Source organism: Cicer arietinum, chromosome 3 (genome assembly GCF_000331145.2).
Source record: "Cicer arietinum cultivar CDC Frontier isolate Library 1 chromosome 3, Cicar.CDCFrontier_v2.0, whole genome shotgun sequence".
Lineage (NCBI taxonomy): Eukaryota > Viridiplantae > Streptophyta > Magnoliopsida > Fabales > Fabaceae > Cicer > Cicer arietinum.
The window spans coordinates 70,090,072-70,110,924 of NC_021162.2; the positions used below are offsets into that span (position 1 = coordinate 70,090,072).

General features: G+C 27.6%; 3 protein-coding genes across 3 annotated transcripts; 1 reads left to right on the top strand and 2 right to left on the bottom strand.

The window, feature by feature from the left end:
* Nucleotides 1-3,172: 3,172 nt before the first annotated feature.
* On the bottom strand, nucleotides 3,173-3,840 carry LOC101500629 (zinc finger protein ZAT11-like). The gene has a single exon (XM_004493845.4). The coding sequence runs from the start codon at nucleotides 3,752-3,754 to the stop codon at nucleotides 3,257-3,259; it is 498 nt and encodes a 165-aa protein (XP_004493902.1). The 5' UTR covers nucleotides 3,755-3,840; the 3' UTR covers nucleotides 3,173-3,256.
* Nucleotides 3,841-6,206: 2,366 nt separating this feature from the next.
* On the bottom strand, nucleotides 6,207-9,902 carry LOC101500935 (diaminopimelate epimerase, chloroplastic). The gene is made up of 9 exons (XM_004493846.4): nucleotides 9,536-9,902; nucleotides 9,289-9,456; nucleotides 9,125-9,195; nucleotides 8,632-8,689; nucleotides 8,252-8,431; nucleotides 7,853-7,937; nucleotides 7,312-7,371; nucleotides 7,114-7,187; nucleotides 6,207-6,481 (listed from the first exon to the last, which is right to left on the bottom strand). Exons 1-9 carry the CDS (start codon nucleotides 9,782-9,784, stop codon nucleotides 6,365-6,367), a joined length of 1,062 nt encoding a protein of 353 aa, XP_004493903.1. The 5' UTR covers nucleotides 9,785-9,902; the 3' UTR covers nucleotides 6,207-6,364.
* Nucleotides 9,903-15,144: 5,242 nt separating this feature from the next.
* Nucleotides 15,145-16,569, top strand: LOC101501264 (uncharacterized). The gene is made up of 3 exons (XM_004493847.4): nucleotides 15,145-15,463; nucleotides 15,635-15,740; nucleotides 16,097-16,569. The coding sequence occupies exons 1-3, from the start codon at nucleotides 15,431-15,433 to the stop codon at nucleotides 16,225-16,227; spliced, it is 270 nt and encodes an 89-aa protein (XP_004493904.1). The 5' UTR covers nucleotides 15,145-15,430; the 3' UTR covers nucleotides 16,228-16,569.
* The last annotated feature ends 4,284 nt before the right edge of the window (nucleotides 16,570-20,853 follow it).

Genomic DNA, 20,853 nt, shown 5'->3' on the forward strand with positions numbered 1-20,853 from the left:
GTTTATGTTTGATTGTATGCCTGTCAAGAATGTGGTTAGTTGGAATGCGATGATTAGGGGATATTGTGAGAATAGACGACCGCACGATGCGTTGAAGTTGTTTTGGAAAATGAGGGGACGTTTGGATGTGGAAATGAATAAAGTGACGGTTGTGAGTGTTCTTCCTGCTGTTGCTGATTTGAGTTCTTTGGATTTGGGTGTTTGGATTCATGGGTTTGTGCAAAGGAACCGACTTGATGAAGATGTTCATGTGTATGCTTTGGTTGATATGTATGCAAAATGTGGGGAAATTGGAAAAGCTAAATTGCTTTTTGAGGAGATGAATGAAAAAGATACATCGTCGTGGAATGCTTTGATAAATGGTTATGGTGTCAATGGTTGTGCGAAGGAAGCGTTAGAAGTATTCGCAGCAATGTTACGGGAAGGATTTGAACCGAATGAGATAACAATGACTAGTGTGTTATCTGCTTACCATTGTGGTTTGGTAGAGGAAGGAAGAAGATGCTTCAAAGAAATGGAGAGATTTGGAATTGTGCCTCAGATTGAGCATTATGGTTGTATGATTGACCTTCTAGGAAGGGTTGGATACTTGGATGAGGCTGAAAATTTGATCTTCTGTGTTGTCGCTCTGTCTGTTGCTTCTTCTGTTTGATTGCTAATCTCTCTAGTGATTTGCTTTGTTGCTTCTCTCTTTGTTTAGTTTGGTTTGATATGATTTAGTTTTGTTTGGTTCTATTTGGTTTGGTTTGTTTGGATTTGGTTTCGTGGTGCTACTTCTTTGGTTGTTCCTATCTGTTGATTTTGATATGGTTGTTGCTCCTTGGTTTGTTTGGATTTGGTTTCGTGGTGCTACTTCTTTGGTGGTTCCTATCTGTTGATTTTGATATGGTTGTTACTCCTTGGTTTGTTTGGATTTGGTTTCGTGGTGCTACTTCTTTGGTGGTTCCTATCTGTTGATTTTGATATGGTTGTTGCTCCTTTTTTTTGGTCGCTCCTTTTTCGGTTTGATTTTTTGTTGGCTTGGTTCTTCTCTTTGATTGTTGCTTCTTCTTTGGTGACATCCCTCTTGTCCCCCCCGGCTGTCCAACCACCTCCTGCGATTGTTGATCCTCCTCGTTACCCCTTTCGTCATCATCTTCAGCATAGAATCATTACTCTACCGTTTGTCTCTTCTTCTTTACAGATTGCTGATTTGCTCAAAAAGATGCATTCCATTAAACGTTTTCGTTTTTTTTTAGTTGACAAACTCTCGATGCTCCATGTTAATGCATCGTGAGTTTGAGGGGAGATGTTAGATAATATTATTATATATTAGTAGTAAGGGTATTTTAGACAATTATATTCTTTTATATATATACTCATTGTAACCCTATTAACTGTGGTTTTTTGGTTCATTCTATATTATGAAACCCTAGAGCGGTTGTTTCTCTTCTTCCTCTTGCTTTCTCTTTTCTTTGTTAACAATTATGACTACTTTTCTCAAGCCATGTGGTATACTTGTACTTTATGCATTAAGGTAACCATTTTCATACGTAGTGAAACACATTCAAGCTGACCATTGCATTTAAGAGTATGCTATAATTTGATTAATCATCATTCTATATGTCATCATCACATCATGAGGATATTGGGTTATTTGTTTTTTCATTTTCGAAAATTAAAAGTGAGTATCGAACAATTAGTTTGGCTTCCGATCCAAGGCCAAGTCACTAAAATTAGGGGTTTAGATTTTAAAAAAGTTTATTTAATAAAAAAATTAAATTAAATAGTTTATGTTATTATTATTTATGTTACAAATTTGATTTGATTATAGTAATATGTTAGTTTAGTTAGTAAAATTTAAAATTTTGGATCTTTTGTCCATAATTCAAATTTAGACTATGTTACTATTTTTATGTATTTTTTTTCAAATTTAAAGAATATACTTTAATAATTTCAATAGAAAGTTAAAATTTAGTTTTTAATGTTTTAAAAATTATAAAATATGTCTACAATAAATCTTATTGGTGATATATATGTGTAACTAATGAATTTTTTTATTATTGTAAGATCCAAAAAGAATTATGTTATTAATTAGTTCACATTTAAAAAAGTATAATTTTTTATTTTTTTAATCTAGAATATGCAACATTTTTAAAAGTCGATTTATGCCTCAGGACTTCTTGGACCAACTCTGCTTGGCTGAAGAATCACTTTCATTAATATATAAATATCAATATTTGTGTTCTCATATTCAATATTTATTTTATACATTCAACTCAAAATTAAAGCTAATGTATCTCCAAAATAATCAATTTTAGCAATTCAAAATAATTTTTTCCCCACCTTGTTTTCTAATAAAACACAATGATACTCTCAAAAATGATTTCGAATGCATTGGACCTACCGACTTTTTAATTTTGGGTTGAAAATAGTGAGGATTTTTTTTTTCGCAAATTTTTATGTGTCAATTTTATTTTATTTTGAATAGTTTCCATCAATAAAAAGTAATTCAAAGCACGTCGAATTAGATATAAATATTTTTTTTAGTAGAAATTCAAACTCAAATCTCTATATTACAAGAGTTCAACTTCTTTTGCTAGACGTATTTGTTAGTGTCATTGATTTTATTTTATTCAATAAAAAAAAAAAAGGCTGATTGAGGCAGTATAACGAGGATCAAGGTCAGCCAAAGGCTTGTGCTGGTAGACCAACAACATATTACTTAATATTTTTTTATTATTTTAAAGAGTACTATAAAAAGTCCAAAAAAATATTACTAAGAGATAAAATTTTATTGTGTATTATAGAGTTCAAAAACAAAAAATGCCTAGAATCCAAAAGGAGAATTAAATTTTGGAAAGAAGTAAAAAACAAAATCCAAATTTTTTGAAAAATAAAGGAAAAGAAATAAATTCATTCTTTCAATATTATTGATTTTGATTATTAGTTTTTTTCAATGTTATGGACGTTATTTATAATTTAAACAAAGATTTATTTTTTTATTAAGATCTAATTTTTGATGATGAGAAAAAAAAATTCAAAATGTTTAAAACGATTAGGACGAAATTGTTTATGTTTATCGATTTAGGAGGAAGTTGTCGAGGATTAGTTATTGGGTATACACATAACCGAATCTGTTCAGTGTTTACTAGTTAGAAAATAAATAAGAAATAAGAAAAAAGCATATATCTATAAGAAAAGAATGAAGGAATTTTTGCACAAAAAATAGAAAGAATACAAATGTGTGAAGAAAAGGGTAAAAATGTAAAGTTAATCAAAACAAAGAAAGTGGAAGTGGGGGTGACTTCATTCCAAACGCTAAGTCATTCTCTAGAGGTGTCAAATTCAAGTCCAAACACATAATCCTCTTACTATTCGATCTCTTCAAAATTGGAATTTTCGCAATCATTTGTTTCATAGAAGATAAGCCTTCATTTGTTGCAGCTCTATGTTTTCGCATGTGTCCTCCTAATGCTTGACCCAAAGAGAATCTCATACCACAAATAGAACACTCGTGCATTTTTGGTTCATTCCATAAACTAAGAGATTTAGCTTCTTCTTTCAGTTCTTCTCCATCAATTACTTTCATTCTCTTGTGACTAGCCCTGTGTCCACCAAGGGCTTGAAAACATGAGAATTTTTTGTTGCATGTTTTGCATTCGTATTCCCCATTTTCGTAGTTTTTTTGTTGTGGACAAGAAAGTAGCATCAGACAATTTGATATATTTATGTTCTCTGTTCCTTGGCTGTTTCTCTGTCTCTTCATTGCCATCACTACAAAAATAAGGAAAATTGTTGTTTTCGGTTTGAGTGTGATGAAATATATGTTGTATGAGGAAATGGAAATATTAAATGGTGAGAAACTCCTTGGATTTGGTATTTATAGAAATAGTTTGTTGTTGGAGACGAGTCAAGAAAACGTGTGAGTGTCGACTGTTGACTTCGTTTTTTGTTGAAGGAAATATTCGAGGAAAGTCCAATTGTGGAAGCTATAATTAAGTATATTAATTTGTTTTTGACGTCATTGAAACTATAATATCATTAATTAAACACTTTGTTTTATACCGATTGGATTGTTACTCTACGGCGACACTTACAATTATGTGACAAGATAAACAAATTAATTGTTTTTATTAAATAAATATTAGTTTATATCAAGAATGTATTCTTTTTTTTCCGTTAAAATTAATATAAAATAAAGTTAAGCACACTTTTTGATATACTATATTTAATTAGTTAAAATATATAAATTTCATCAAATTCATATAGAACTCACATTCACATAATTTAATAATACATATATAAATTTTAATTAATCAAAATGTGCTTTAAAAAATATATAGCTAGTATTCCTTTTAATACGTTAATGGTTGCTTAAATTTGGTTGAAGATAGGCTTGTGTTTTTTTGGAATTTCAATTTTGAATTGCTAAAATATTTAGTTAATGTACATCGCGAGGCTTAGTCCCTACGCTAACCTTAAGTCTTCGATTTTGGGCCGTGTTGGGTCAGTGAGAAAACAAAAAAGCGGTGTGAGAAAAACAAGTTCTAAAGTAAACTTCGATTGTTCTTTTTTAATGAGAACTTTCTATGTTGCTTCAAGTTAAACCGTAATAAAAAATTCGATACGAACAAGTGAACCACTTGGTTAGAGTAACAGAACTGTTGGAAAATGTTTATCCGTCTCTTCAATTTTGTCCATCCGTCTTTCAATATATTATTGGAATCTAAAATTTGATAGTGTATTTTTTAGATAATTGAAAATTAAGATCCAATAAAAATAAACAAACAAAGGGTTGAATGAATATTCACGGAGAACTATTTGGTCTGCTAGTTTAGTATGCTAAAGATGGATTTGGATGGATTGTTGGAAATGAAAATTTTACTTTTCTGTGTTCCCAACTACCTGCTTTGGTTGGTAAAACTTTGGCTATACTTTTAAACGGAGACACTTCAATAGTAGTGGTTAAACTTCACACACAGTCAAATATGATCAACATATTAGAAAACGGATGAAGATTCATGGAAATGTACAATATAGAGAGGAAATAAAGTAAAGTGGGTTTGGTGCAACTTAAGAGGAAATAGAATAATTAATTATTTTTCTCTTGCTCAAAGATTTAGCTAACTTACTGCTATATTTCTACGAGGGTGGGAAGAAAAACACTACATTTACACGATAATCATACGTGGACTCTGTTCATGAGTTTCCGTCATAGTCTCATAGATCAAAATTATATAAGCGGATAACATTGTTAGTTGAAAAGAAAATCAGAACTATATACATAATGGAATGTGCTAACATATGAACTACATTGCTAAATGTTAAAGTAATAAAAAATACTCTTCTCCAGGTGTAAACACCATTTGAGAAAGAAAAAAATATCTCCTTAAATATAAGCATTGATTTAAATTATTAAATGCATTTTTTTAATTCATATTCGTTATTAATATTATTAAAAGATAAATATATTTTTAATCTTTACAAAATTTTAATTTTAAAATATTTTTGATAAAAATTTCGGATCGAGAAACTCTTTATAATATTATAAATATATTTGAAAAAAATCATTTAAAAATTTACAAATTAAAGAACAATTAAATATGTTTTGTTTCAGTAAATTATTTATTTATGTAGAAACTAAATATTGTATTTTTGTTTTACAATGACTAAAATCAAAAAATTAAAATTTTATAGGAACTAAAAACATATTTAACTATATTATTAATTTATTTTCAAATATAATTTTGAAAAATCAAATTAGACGTATCCAAATATGAAGATTATTTTAGAAGTCACTACATATAGAATATAGGCATTAAATTAATTAGCTACTTAAAAAAACACGATAGAGGTAGTAGAAGTTGAGTTGAATACCCCACTTCCGCCAAAAATTTCAAACTTTGAAATAATTAAACAAAACTTTGAAGACAATATTTCAATATTTGATTTACTAACACGTGTAACTTGAAGTGTCATTTTTTTATAAATTGTGTGCCTTTTATTTATTGTTTTGTCAGAATTACATTCACTAATTACTATAAAACGAAATTAGTGAATTGAGATAATAAATAATCAGGAGTAATATAAAATATAAGATAAATAATTTGAGTTCTTAATTGTGTAAACAACCATAAAAGTATCAAAAATTGATGGCTTTCTTAATATGTATAAACAATTAAAAGAGAACCAACATAGTAAATGTGTCTATTTGTAGTACACCATAACCAAATCATTGGGTCATTCAATTAAATGGAAGACGGTGAATTCGTGGTGAAAACATTCACTAAAATATGAAAGTGCACCTCTCTTATACAATTGTGATTAAGCAATTCATAACTCCCCAAGGTATTGGGTTTAACAATAATTTAGAGGCAGTATTTTAAAGGGGCAAAGATCCATAATACACTAGGTCTGCAGAACCTGTCATATAGACGTGATTATCTTCTTCCCTCCATTCAATCTGAAGAGGCCCTCCAGGTAGATCAACCGTGCAGTTCTGTAACAAAATGACACATTGAAAAGGACAATCAAGGGGCTGCAGCCATAAATTGGTTAGACTTGTGAACACAATGTATTTAACAGCAAGGACCAACAAAGTTTGCTTCCGAAAAACAAAGGAAACAAACTATAACTCAAAATTTTGGACTACAACCGAAATTTGATGTCTAATCTTATATAATCAAACACATTTAAACTGACTTTATATGTGTTTGTCAGCTGACACTCACACGATAAAAGGAATCACACCATCCAAAGCCATAATATAATGGCTCTAATAACAAAAATATAGTTTAAAAAGACATAAATTGAGATTAACTCCAAGAAACAATAGCCCTGCAACCAACTCAAGCAAACAATAAGGAAAATGATGATTTGCAACCGGTAAAAGGAAATGTATTACCAAATCTATACAAATAGTACAATGCTCCAACTAAAGCATGCCATAAGAAAAATTATCGCCATTAATGAGGCATGGTAGTATGTGCACCATACCAAAAGGAGGCGTGAATGCAACCAAATGTGAGAACCCAGCCACACTTTGATATTAGCTTAAGTATGTCTATAACACTCAAAAAGGACCAAACCAAAGGTAGTAAAGTAAATGTATTCTTTGTTGGCAACACTTACCCGCCCAGCACGCCCCTCAAGAACTGCTGCAACAACTGTAGCACAAGCTCCAGTTCCACAGGCAAGAGTTGCCCCTGCACATAAGCAGTTAAAACAATAAAAGCTGAGCTTTTACACACAAAATGAGAAACCGGTGACTTACCCTAAGCCACACTAACAATACCAATCAAACACAGCCTGGAAATGAGATGTTCTTACCTGCTCCACGCTCCCAAACACGCATCTTCAGGTGAGAATTAGAAAGGACTTGCACAAACTCTGCACATAAAATAACAAGACACAATAAGAGTGAGGGATTGCAACAGGTTCACAGTGATGATCCACTCAACACATCATTTAGGCCATTTAGGTCATGTTCAAGGAATCAGAACACCAGGGGTTTAAAATCCGGTAGACAATTTGCTGGGGGAATGAATAAAGGAATTACATATCAAAGCTAGAGACATGATGGATTAAAATTGTATGATCTGAACAAGGGGAAGGCACAGGCCACCATGTCAAAGTTTAGCTAGAGATACTGTCTGACCTAGTCCCACAAGCAATAAATTTATACTAGTTAACAGTCAGTAAATCACCATCTTGACACAATGTGCAACAGAGTTAGAAACATATTGTCCAAAAGACCAAGGAGCCAAAAATTATTAAAAAGCCCTGGCAGCCGAAATGAATTTTAAGAGGGAGTGCATATCATAACGAAGTTGATAGTTATATTCCGATTATAAAAATAGACTAATCTGACCTGTGTTCGTTCGTGCAGGGAACATCTCATGATGTTCAAATTTTGGGCCAATTTGTGCTAGCTTCAATTCATCAACGACCAAATTCTGTTGTAATAAGGATCAAAACAAATATCATGTGGTAAAAGCAGAAAAATGTTTAGGTCTTGTACATACGGAGATGAAAGCTGACAATTGAAACAGTGATTTAAAAATATGCCGGTAAAAACAATAAATAACTAGACATTCAATTGTGTTTGACAATGTCTTTGTATCTGTGTGTAATATCATCTTATTGATTATTATCTTTTATTCCTACTCCAACATAGTGTTGCATTCCTTTAAATAAATCCACAATGCTTTGTATAATATGTACAAGGGAATCGTAACTGTGAAATAATTAGTGTGACAAGAATAATGACCTGGCTTTCTTTGCTACTGAAGGTTACACAGTGTGGATTTCCCATGCTAACAAGTGTCACATTCCAGATAACTCCATCAACATCTATCTCTGATTTAACAACAGCATGATCCTTATTGGGAGATAATTTAGTGGGCACATCCGATGCTTTAAGAGTCGGTTGCCCCATATCAACTCTAACCTGAATCAATGTGTATTATCATCCATCAAGCTAAAGAAGGAGAGCCAATACCAAATAAGCTTGACTTAAAACCACATTAGGACTTCACAACAGTCCATAAAAAGGCACCTTGGAAGCACCATACTGATGCCTCTGAACAAACATCACAGTATCAAAAAGTAAATTGCAAATAATTGCAGCATATAAGAATAAGAACATACATTTCCGTCCTCCAAGACTTCAGGAACAATCCGCCCAGCACCAGTGTGTATGGTGAAACTACAAAGTATGAAAATACAATGTAAGACGAAATTTCAAGAATATCTATATTGACCGCAATAATTAGTAGGCCGCGGAAATAAAATCGCCATCAATTCATCATCATTTTTGGTATCATCTAAATACAACTTTTTTATATAAGACAATGTTGTCAAATGGAATGTAGAAAATAGCTGTTGTTAAAATTCCGCTGCACTACAATGCTATTGTGTCACTATAGCCGCTATCATACAATATTTTATAGTAAATAGCGTGTCACAGAATAATCGTGATTTGTTAAAATTCTGCTGCACTATGGCGCCACTATTAGACAACACTGATTTGTGAAAATTAAATATTTTCGTTACACAATGAAACTTGCCCTAAAAACACAATACTAATACTAACAAGACATAAAAAGCAAAATGCCAAGAGTTTCAGAAGAATGAAACATACCTATGTCTTCCATGTAAACTCTCAAGCTGAGAAACAAATTTAGCAAAGCATCGCATTCCATTTCCACACATCTAAGGAAAAAAAAGTGTTTATGTATGAAACAGAGCAAATCACGATACATAATAATTGAACAAATATATATAATTGGAATCAGAATTAATCACCTCAGGTTCACTACCGTCAGAATTGAAAATCCTCATTGTGTAATCAGTGCCATTGATACCAGGCAAAACAAAGATAACTCCATCAGCACCAACACCGAAGTTACGATCACAGAGTTTCACAGCTTTCTCTGAACTAATTTTTGGTTCAGAAGAGTCTCGATTATCGATCTATTCATAATAACAACAAATATCGTTATGAAAGCTTAAAAGCGAATATTATTTGAATCAAAGTGGAGTTTGAACTCACCAAAACGAAGTCGTTTCCGAGGCCGTGAAACTTAGCGAAATGGAGAAAGTCACTTTCCTGTTGGTGGAGAAATGAATTTGTTTTTAAAGGAGTATGTGTTTTGATGGAGGAATTAGCAATGAGGCGGGAATTAGGGTATTTGAAAGTGCGTTGTAGTGTGGTTGAAATGGATCGGGAAGAAGGAAGAGAGAGAAGAGAGCGATGAGTGGGTGAGGTAAGAGAAAGTGAAATGGTGGCGGTTATGGCCATCGCTGTTGCACTTTCAAATGCTGGCGGTGGCTATGCTATGCTTATTCGTTTTGACTTCGCCGCAATGTCTGTATTACACAGTAGAATTCTCACACGAGTGAACCAAAAATAAAAACAATTGTTATTGGCACATAACATTGTACAAAAAAAAAATATTTGTAAGAAGAAAACTTTCCACTATATTTGTCACTTTGTGAAAAATATTTCTCAATTTGGATTGAGGAAAGTTCTTTAATACTGTAAAGCAAGAGATTAAAAAATTTCCATAAAAAAAACTGAAATTAAAATATTGTTCCCCGTGAAATATAGAATCAATATGACATTATAAGAGAATTAAAAGTATTTTTTATTTACCAAAATATTATAAGAAAACCTAAAAGTTGTGGTTATTGTCTTTCTAACTCCCTGTTTATAAATATTTTAGTTTCTTTTAATTGTTTTTTTAAAGTTCAAAGTAGTATTAATTAGTGTTGTCAAATTTATTCCTTAACAATTTACTACAGTGAGATGAATAAATTATTTAAAATAATAAATAGTTAAAAAATACTATAACCAAAAATAAATATATAATTTCATCTAAGCAACAAAATTTTAAACTTATGAATAAATAATTAATTTGTAAAGTTTAGTTTAAGTTAACTAAATGTGATATTATTAGATTGAATAATATTATGGTTCGGGTTCGAATTTATAAATTCGCAATTTACAAGTGTTTTTACTATTTCTTCTATATATAGAAAAAAAAAATACATATATGAACAAATTTTTTTATATATAAAAAGAAAACGATATTCATTAGTTTAAATCTATAGAGTACAAACACACATTTATCATGTTTAAAAAACGATGAATATGCGAATATATTCACAACGTCCAAGTTAGCATAAAACGATATAATATCTATAAATAATTTGTTAAAATAAAAGTTACTAGAGTACTCGTGCATTTTAATTTGCAACATTGACGACCTTATCATTTATTGCAAAAGTAATTGATCGAAATTAATATGTTAACATAAATTAAGTGAACACCGCACTATGATGGAAAATCAAAACAATGTCAATTTTTTACGATGAAATAAAAAAAAACTCTAATTTATGTGAAAACTATTTATTTTAATTAAAATCGATGAAATATAAATATATAATTTTAGAAGAAAAAAATGACTGTAGTAGATGGATAAGAAGAAAAAACCGAAAAAAAATACAGACTTATTTTCAAAAAAATTAGGGCAGTCGAAACTCAGAAAGATATGGACTTCAAAGAGAAATATTTTTTACCTACCTTTCTTATCGTCATTATGTAAGTAATTAATAAATTTTGAGTGAAGTATTCAATATGATGTCTTTTCTAATTAAGAGAGTTGTTAGACTTATAATCCCTCTCTTTCACAAATTATTATCTTTATGTAGTTTAAGATAAAGAGCAACAGTAAACACAATGAAATAGCTACAACTTGAAAACTAAAGGAAATATATAATTTAAGAATTAATTATGAAAATAAGTAGAATATATCATGTGAACCTTTAAATTTTACTAAATATGAAATTATAATATGAACCTTTAATATGAAATTATTTAATTACTTATTTAATATTTTTGTTAAGTTATATATAATATTTAAAATATTATAAGTTTGTTTAAGAAAAAACTAATATAATTGTTCATTTTTGTTATTAAATATAATATATATTATATTATATAATAATGAAATGTATATTAAATATATGATAAAACAAAATATTATCATATATATCAAATAAATGATATAATAATGTTTATTTTGTGTCTATTCTATCATATATTATATATCAAAAATATTCATAGTAATTTTTTATACTCTTACGTTTACAAGTCTATGAATTATAGAGATTTAATAGTTCAGTGTGTTGATTTGCAATCTAAAAACTAATTGTTTGAAGGGTATAAAGAACTCTAAAAAAATTTAATTTATAGTTTTTTATTTTTAATAATTTTTTTAATTATAAATCTATGCGGACTTACCACGTGAACACATATGTATTTTTATCGGCTTTGACATAAAACATTAAAAAGGATAACCGTGTATATATTTTAGGACATATGATCTAAGTATTAAAAAAAACTAAATAATCAAATTAATATTCTGATAAAATTTAGAGGATCATAAAATATATTTACTTTAAAAGTATTACTATAATTAAGCACCTGAGTTACAGTATATTTTAGTTGTGATTTAAAATTGATTTAAGTCTCGAGTCGTAAAAGCAAATTTTTTATGTCTTTTAAAAATAATTATTTTAAATAAATTTAGACAAACAAAAAATTTATAATTACAACAAATAAAAAGTTTTAGAATATAAAAGAACATAATAATTCATTATTTAGGTAAAATATTTTATATCTTAAAAAGTAAAAAATGTAAAATTTTAATAGAATATTTTTGTTATTGATATTAGAAAGGACTCTCTTTTTTATTTTTTAGAAAGGTCTCTCTTTTTGATTTTTATAAATCAAAGTTGAGTTATTGAATTCCTTTTAGGTATGTGTGAGTATTGAGTCGGTCCATTCCAAATATTTTAAGTTATTCAATGTTAGACTTTGACTCATGGCTGTGTATACAGGCCCATGTCATTGTCATTTTTAGCCGTAAAAGTCGGAAGTAATATTATCTGTTTGTATAATTATTTACTTTTAAACATATTATATATTATTTGAAACTGTGACCTTAGATTATGGTTTGCAATGTAATCATACTGCCGGCTTTTAGCCTTTCATAATTGTTAAAAAAATTGTCAAGCTGTTCCATTAATAATTGTCATTGTATTCTAATCGGACAAATATCCAACTGAGATTAAAATTTAAGGAACTTAGATAAATATTGGTTAAAAAAATAAAAATAATTTGTATTAGTCTAATATCTATTATTTTAGTTAAAAGTATTAATCGTTTTATAATCGAGCCTAAGAAAGTTTATTTGTTATATCTAAATCTTTTTAAAAATCTTAAATTTTGTTTGAATAAATTAATTTAAATGTATATTTTATAAATTTAAATTGATTAATTTAAACATATTTTTTAATATATTTAAAATATTGAGATGAGAAAAATAACACTGTAAATCTAACTATTCATATGAGTCGATAGTTGGTCACTATATTTGTATTTATATTTATATAAAGAGTTAGTTACATGTTTTTGTCCACGCATTCATTTGGGGTGCATATAATATAATCTTAGAAAAAAGAGATGCATCATGCTTTCAACCTCAAATTATAATCTAGCAACAAGTTATTCCAAGGTGGCATATAAAATTCGAGTACCAATCCAATCCATTTTTATTAAATAGAGTACATTAAATGCTATGATTATAGAAGTTAATAATTTGTTTTAAAATAATTGAGTTGTTATTTTATATATAATAAAACAAATTATAAATAAACAAATATTTTTTATTAAATTATTTTTATTAGATATTAGTATATTATAAATGTATAGTAAAATATTGTATTAAAAATAATTTAAATAATATTAATTAAAATGTATAATTGAAAATTAATGTAAGAGTCAATTATTTTGAAATAATTAATTTTTGCAGATGAGTCGATATAAAATTGTGATGTGCTGATAGTTTAAAATTTTTTACATTAGTAAAATATAACAATTAAATTTTAAAAATTTTGATGTTTGAAAAAAAAAATAGTTTTTTTTAAAAACTAATTAATTTTTAGTTATTAAAATTGTCTCACCTTAATTTTGTTTATAAAAACAAAGAAAATGTCATTTTACCATGAATTATTCTTTATTGTAATCAAAATACAAAAAAAAAAAATTATAATGATTTACTCTAGTGGAAAGAAGAACATGTACTGAATGAGATAGATCTTTAATTTGATTTCTACTAATATCATTAGAGGATTAGAGGAAGATAAATATAAATTATTTGTAGATAATAAATCAATTTTAAATTCTTCCATACTTTAAATTGAAACATCACTCTTTACCTTAAATTTTAAATTAGAAAATCCAAAAAGTTAATAATTTTTATCAAACAACCAGATACCAATGACCATATAAGAATCTGGAGTAGGGTCAACGGCACAAGACCAAGAATAAAATACTTTGCAAGATACAAACTTTATTTATTTATCCGGAGAGGATGAGAGAGAAGCTGAATCATTGATGGATTTTATGACAAGTTTATATGTTGTTCTTCACAACATTGTACCATTGATGAGCATGGTACTAGATAACGCTGCCTTATATAAACACAGCATAAATAATCTATTTCATGTATTATTTTATCTTTTATTCAATTTCTAAATCATATGAATTTTTTTTTCTCCTTAATATAAAAAATACGCGATGGCAATTCTATCGCGTGATAGCTTTGTAATCTAATTTTTACTTTTAAAAATTAGTTAAATTATATGGAAATAATAAATAGTAGTTAAATTATATAAAACTCGACAAACTAGTCCTTTAACTATTTTAATGTCATCTCTTAATTACTCTCCACTGTCTCTTGTTAAAAAAATAACATATAATTAATTTGAGGACTTCATATAGTTTTTTATAATACGTTTTTTTTCAAATAAAAACCATTTATTAAAATTAATAGAAATTACATCAAAATAATATTATTTAAAAATATTAAAAATGAAGAAAAATAAATGAATTTTCAAATAAATTCATAATATTGAGATTAATAATATAAAATTTGTGATTGAAGTTGATCATTCAATCTGATTCAAACAAACATCTTACAAACAATCTTATATATATATATATATATATATCTGATTCAATCTTATATATATACGAAAGAAAAAGAAAACATCGCACTAATACAATGAACAAAAACAACGTTACACTAAAATGACGAAATTATAAAAATATACGATATAAAAATTATATATATATATATATATCTTATTTAAATAAATAATAATTTAAATAAATAATTATAATTCAAAAATTGATCCTAAATTATCCTTCTAAGTAGAAGATAATTCGACTCTCTCAATAATTTTTGTTACTAAATTGAAGTTTGCTAAAAACTTACCTACTTGTGCCACTCTGGACATATAAAAAAAATGATGGGTCCTCGTGTCACGTGAAGAATGGCTCCATTGCCACGTAAGACGTAAACAATTGCGTTTGGTGTTCCTCATGTAGAATCTCTTCTAATCTCCTTTCCACCAATCCCCATTTCGCTCCCACGTGGGACTTTGGGTCCCACTGTAGATGCCTGACAAGATTATTTCATATATTAATTCATGTGCCCCTTTATTTAATCTTTTTTTTATTCAATCTCTTACTGTGATGTGATCATTCTGTTTACTAATTTTATTTATTTATTTTCACAACCTACCTTATATGCCGAGCCACCTTCCTTCTAAATCATTTCATTTTCTTTCTTATGGTTTTCTCCTTTTTTCTCTAATCTTTTTCTTCTATCTTATGCCCTCTCCTTTTTCTTCCCCATTCAAGCTTTCCTTGCTTCTTCACTCTGCACCATATGCAAAATTTTTATTATATTAATAATCAATTAGCTTAGATCATATACAAGTACATCATCACCATCATATAATAAAAATACACAAGTATATTTTTATTGTTTTCCATAAAAAAAAATACTAAAATCAAATTAAAAAATCGAAGGCCATGGAAGACTCCCCTGCCGCTTATATACACCTGGTGAGTTATAATTTTCTTGACCTATTTTAATTTGAACCCCCTCTCTTACTCATTTGTTGTCCAAATATTATTTTTAATTTTCAATATTATTCCTATTCCTTAATATCTTTGTTTCCTTTTGGCGGTTATGATATTAAATATAATTTCTGAAAGGTATATGCATATATATAGGTGCACCGTTTGATAGAGGAGTGTATCTTATTCAACATGAACAAAGAAGAGTGCATGGAAGCTCTTTCCAAACATGCAAATATCAAACCGGTTATCACCTCCACTGGTAATTAAAATCATTTGATTTTTCACTCTCCTTTTCTTACATAAAAATTTAGTTTACAAACTCTCTAAAATTAATTAATTTGATCAAATTGTTATGTCTATGCCACGATCGCTTTCCAAATTAATCACCTTATTATAGCTAGAAATTACACAACAACTCAACTTGGCAGCATATACTAAAATGATTAACAAGTGCCAATTTTCCAATTCTAAAAATGTCCATAAGGTAGTCAATGTTATGTACTTATGTTCTCTTCTTTTGTTTTATATATTTTTTTTCTGACACCTAATTTAAATAATAATTGGAAATGTAAAATGACAAACGTGCATGCATGTGATGCGATTTGAGTGGAGCAGTTTGGAAAGAGTTAGAGAAGGAGAATAAGGAATTCTTCGAGGCATATTTGAGGAGCAGAGCAGAGAAAGCTTCAGAGACAGAGACGAGGCAAAGGATACGAAACATGGTTTTGGATTATTCCAAAAAATGAGTTTAGATTTCATACGCAAATTAATAAGGTTATTTTAGTTGTTCGTGTCTAATAAATAACATTGATTAATATCACAATCCTTGTGTAATGGTGAAAACCATGTCTCGGACAAAACAATATTGGACCAAGCTAACTAGGAATAACATTATTATATGGGCGGCATATCTAAATGGCTTCATTTGATTTTGTCTCAAGGTATAGAAAGTTGAAGTCAACACTCTACAGTGATTGTGAGAGTGTGACGTGGCATGCGTCTGTTATTATACTAAATAAAATTTTAAAAACATGTATGCTAGACTCGATGTACACACATATAAATAAAATATTTATTATTAAAAATTCTATTGATGAGTAAAACTTGTGCTTCTTGGTTTGTTTTATTTCATGTAATAAAGTTGTGCATGGAAATATTTCATTATTAAATATTCTTTTGAGTACAACTTGTGCTTCTTGTTTTGTTTTATTTCATGTAAATAGTTAAAATTTCTAACTTATCACTAACAATTAAATATTCTATCATTGGGATTTAGGATTTTTAATATCAGTATTTGCTTCATTGATTTAAATAAATTGTAGTTTAAGATATGCGAATCCTCTTAGTTATTAATTCTTCATGATTAAACAGTTTTTTGCTTACAAACTTTTTTATCCTTTAATAACTAGTCTAATTCGAGAGCCTGATTTATTCCACTTGATCGATCCCTAGATATATGTTTATGATTATCTTCATATAATTACTTCCCATTAAGTTGTCATTATTAATATTGGTGCTAATACTATGTTTGTCCATTGGAAATTAATAACATCTTTTTGAATTAATTGAGTTGGAAGCATGTACCAAATTTTATCCATATTCTGAGTATAACAACACTAATAATGCTAGTGTAGATAGAACCCAGAGTGGGATAGTGAGATCACACCTACCTTAGAAATTTATCGTTATAATTCGCAATATGCAAACATAGTTACATAGGTTTGTACCTTGTCCTTAGTGTATCTTTCGGTTAATTAATAATGTGGGTGCATTGGTGCTATATGGACCATTGCTATTTGGTAAGACCTAATCGAGGTATAGTTTGTCTTTGCATGGTATCAAAATCTGGGTCGTAGTCACAGTCATACTCTTTTATAAAGAAAATCAAACGTGATTTTGATTATGCCATCAACGATTTGCCGTTCGGGTCACTTCAGCTCACTCACGTACGACTTGATCAAATCATTTATGCATATGTTTGGAACGGCATATATAGCCAATTTCTCGCGTTCCATGCATTTTTACCGTGAGAGTAAAAAAAATAAAAAGCATTTTTACCGTGATTTGGGGTAGCTACCATTTCCAGAGTTTGGGAATGTGAGTTTGCACCATGACTTAGCTAGTGTGTGTTCGGTGTCAAAAATTGATAATAAATAAAATCATTATGTAACAATTATTTTAATTAAAAGAATCAAATTATTAACTATTCATAATGTCAATCATTATCTTATCATTAATAGTATTATTAAATTTATTTTTTAAAGTAAATTATTGCCTTTAAAAGAATCAAATTCATCTTATATATCTTTATCTTCTAATAATGATATGATGCAACATCTAATCTAATTAGTTTGAACATCACACACAAATTAACTGAAATAATAATTTCCACAAAGGAAATATTTGAATTAATAATTTTCTATTTAAAAGCACTAATTAGTTGAAATAATAATTTAAACAAAGGGAATATTTGAAGTAATAATTTGAAAGATTTTCTATTTAAAAGTATTTTCTTTTTCCAATGTAGGAAAAAGAAAAGTAACAACTTGTATAAAAAAAAAACAGTAAATGTCTTCCGTCATCTTCTAGTAATCTCTTATAATGAATGTTATTTAGTGAAAAATAGTGTTATTTTCAGTTTTAATGTAAGTTCAATTATTTTGTTCAATGATTGTACTTTATAATTAACGTTATGTATGTTATTTCTTAAATATTAAATTTTGAGTGAATATCACATTTTTGTCCTCACAAAAAATTGATAAGATATTTTAGTCTTTGACAATAAAAAACGACCATTTTTAATCTCTTATAAAAATATATTAATCTATAAATTAGTCTTTAGATCAAATATTAGTTTCTAAACCGATTAATTGACTTTTAACTTGTTTATGTGGCTTTAATGGTATTAGTTGATTAAAAATAAGAAATAAATTAGTTCTTAGTTAATTAAAAAGAAAAAAAAATAGACAATTAAGTAAGAGAAAACACGGAAACGTGATTACGAGAAAATAGATTAACGCAGAATCGGGGAGAATACAAAGTATCTCATTCTTATTTCAAAACCATAAATAAAAACTATAGTCTTCGAAATTCCTCACTTCCAATCTAGACGCGGCGGCAATAAAAAACAACATAGAGGGATGACGGAGAGGGGGAGGGAGATCCAGGGAAGACATCGATTTAAGGTTTGATTTTAATCCCAATGTGTTTAATGTGCTTTTATCTATGTGATTTTACAATATTCTTGAAGGATTTTGTTCTTGTGACTCTTACTGTTTCATGTGCTTTTGTGGTACATTATTAGTCCCTCATAAAACACAACAAATTCATATTAGTCCATAAGCTGCTATAAGAAGAAAAAAATGTATCTATTTTAATTTTTCTTAGGACCATATTGTCTCTGTATTGTATGACAATTGAAGTGTCATATACACTCGCGTCATGGTGTAAAAATAACAATAAAAAACAGTTGGATAGAAAATTTGATAGAAAATTTAATATGTGCCAATTTATTTTTGTGATGGACTAAAAATAATTGTTTTTTTTTTGGTCGGACACTAATATTTCTTCCGCATATTTTATGAGGGACACAAATTGACATTCACTCTTATATTTCATATTAGATTTATAATTAATAGAATACACCAATTAACAATAAGAATAATTTGATGGTGTGAATAAAAAATTGATAAAATTATAACTCTTTATTTATTTATTTATTTATTTATTTATAGTCATTACTTAATATATGTGAAATGTGCAAAAACAACACTAATTACCAATTGTGACACAAATAGAGTAATAAATTTAAATTTGAACATGTAATATATCAAAACTCACTCAAAGTGTGTATTAGACAAATTAATGCCTTAAAATCAACATCATATGAATTTTAAGTAGGAGTGTTTTATTAACAGATCAAATTATTTAAGATAATATGAAACTTTATAAATATGATCTATATTATAGTATATTTTGTTGAAAATATATATTTTATAATACATGTATGCAATTGAAAATTATAAGAGGTGTCCTAATATGATGTTTGTTACCACGTTATCAATTTATCCTAACCCAATAAATTTTTTTATTTATTTACAATTTTGATTATTTTATTTTTAAATGTTCCATAGTTAATCCTTCAATTTTAAAATTCCATAGTTTTAATAATGGTGATATGATATATTTTAAATGAAGTAACTTACAAAATCATCAATATGAATTAATTAATTATTTATACGACATTAATTAAATTACAAAAATAAAAAATTTATGAAATTGAAAATAAAATTTTTAAAGAGTTTTCTTGCAATGTCATGAGTTTAATCATTATAATATATTATTAATTATGTATTATTTTATTTAAAATATGTTAAATTATTATTATTTTAATTTAAAAATATGAGTAAAACCCAAAACTAGAGAATTATATATATGTGGATGTATGTTTTATATAACTATCCAAAAATAAGTAAAAATAATTTTCTATAATTTGTTGTACGACAAATTTACAATAAATAAAAAATTATAAACTATAATTAATTAAAAAATATATCATTTTTACTTATCAAAATTATTTTGATGAACACTTTATGAATATATATATATATATATATATATATATATATATATATACAAAAAAAAACTAATACATCTCTTTAAAATTTAATTTGTTTAATAATAATAAAAATCTTTCATTCATATTTTTAAAAATATATTATATAAACAGTAGTTTGAGGTGAGGTGAGTTTTAAGCAATATGATCAGTGGTATATTTGTCATAATTGCCCACGCGATCCTTTAATTTAATTATAGACAACACTTTAGTTATCATTTTGATATTTTATATTTTAAGATGTCAACAATTATATCATTTTTTTTACAAAAAAATTTATCAAAATTTTCAAACAAAATCTATAAAATTAATTATTATTTTTAATATAATGCAAATTTATCAAATTTATAAATCAAATATTTAAATAAACTCATATATGCATTCTTTGTTTTTTGAATTTGATACTGTTGAAGATGAAAATATGAATTTATTTGACTATTTGAATTATGCATTTGATAAATATATGATTTTTTTTAAATTGATATTGCATTTTCTAAGTTATGTTTGAAGACTTTGATGAATTTAATAAATTTTTATAATGAAATGATATTACCGTTGATATTTTAAGATATGAAAGATAAAATTGTTATTTAAAATTAAATAAAAAAAAAAATATGAAAGGTTACCTAGAGAGGTGCATAAATAATTTTTTAAAAAAAAGAGCGAAGACAATCGTTAGTCAATTAAATCAGCCGCTTGATGGGAAAACAAACATTAACAGTTATTTGGCACGAGAATACTTTATTTATTGTTATTG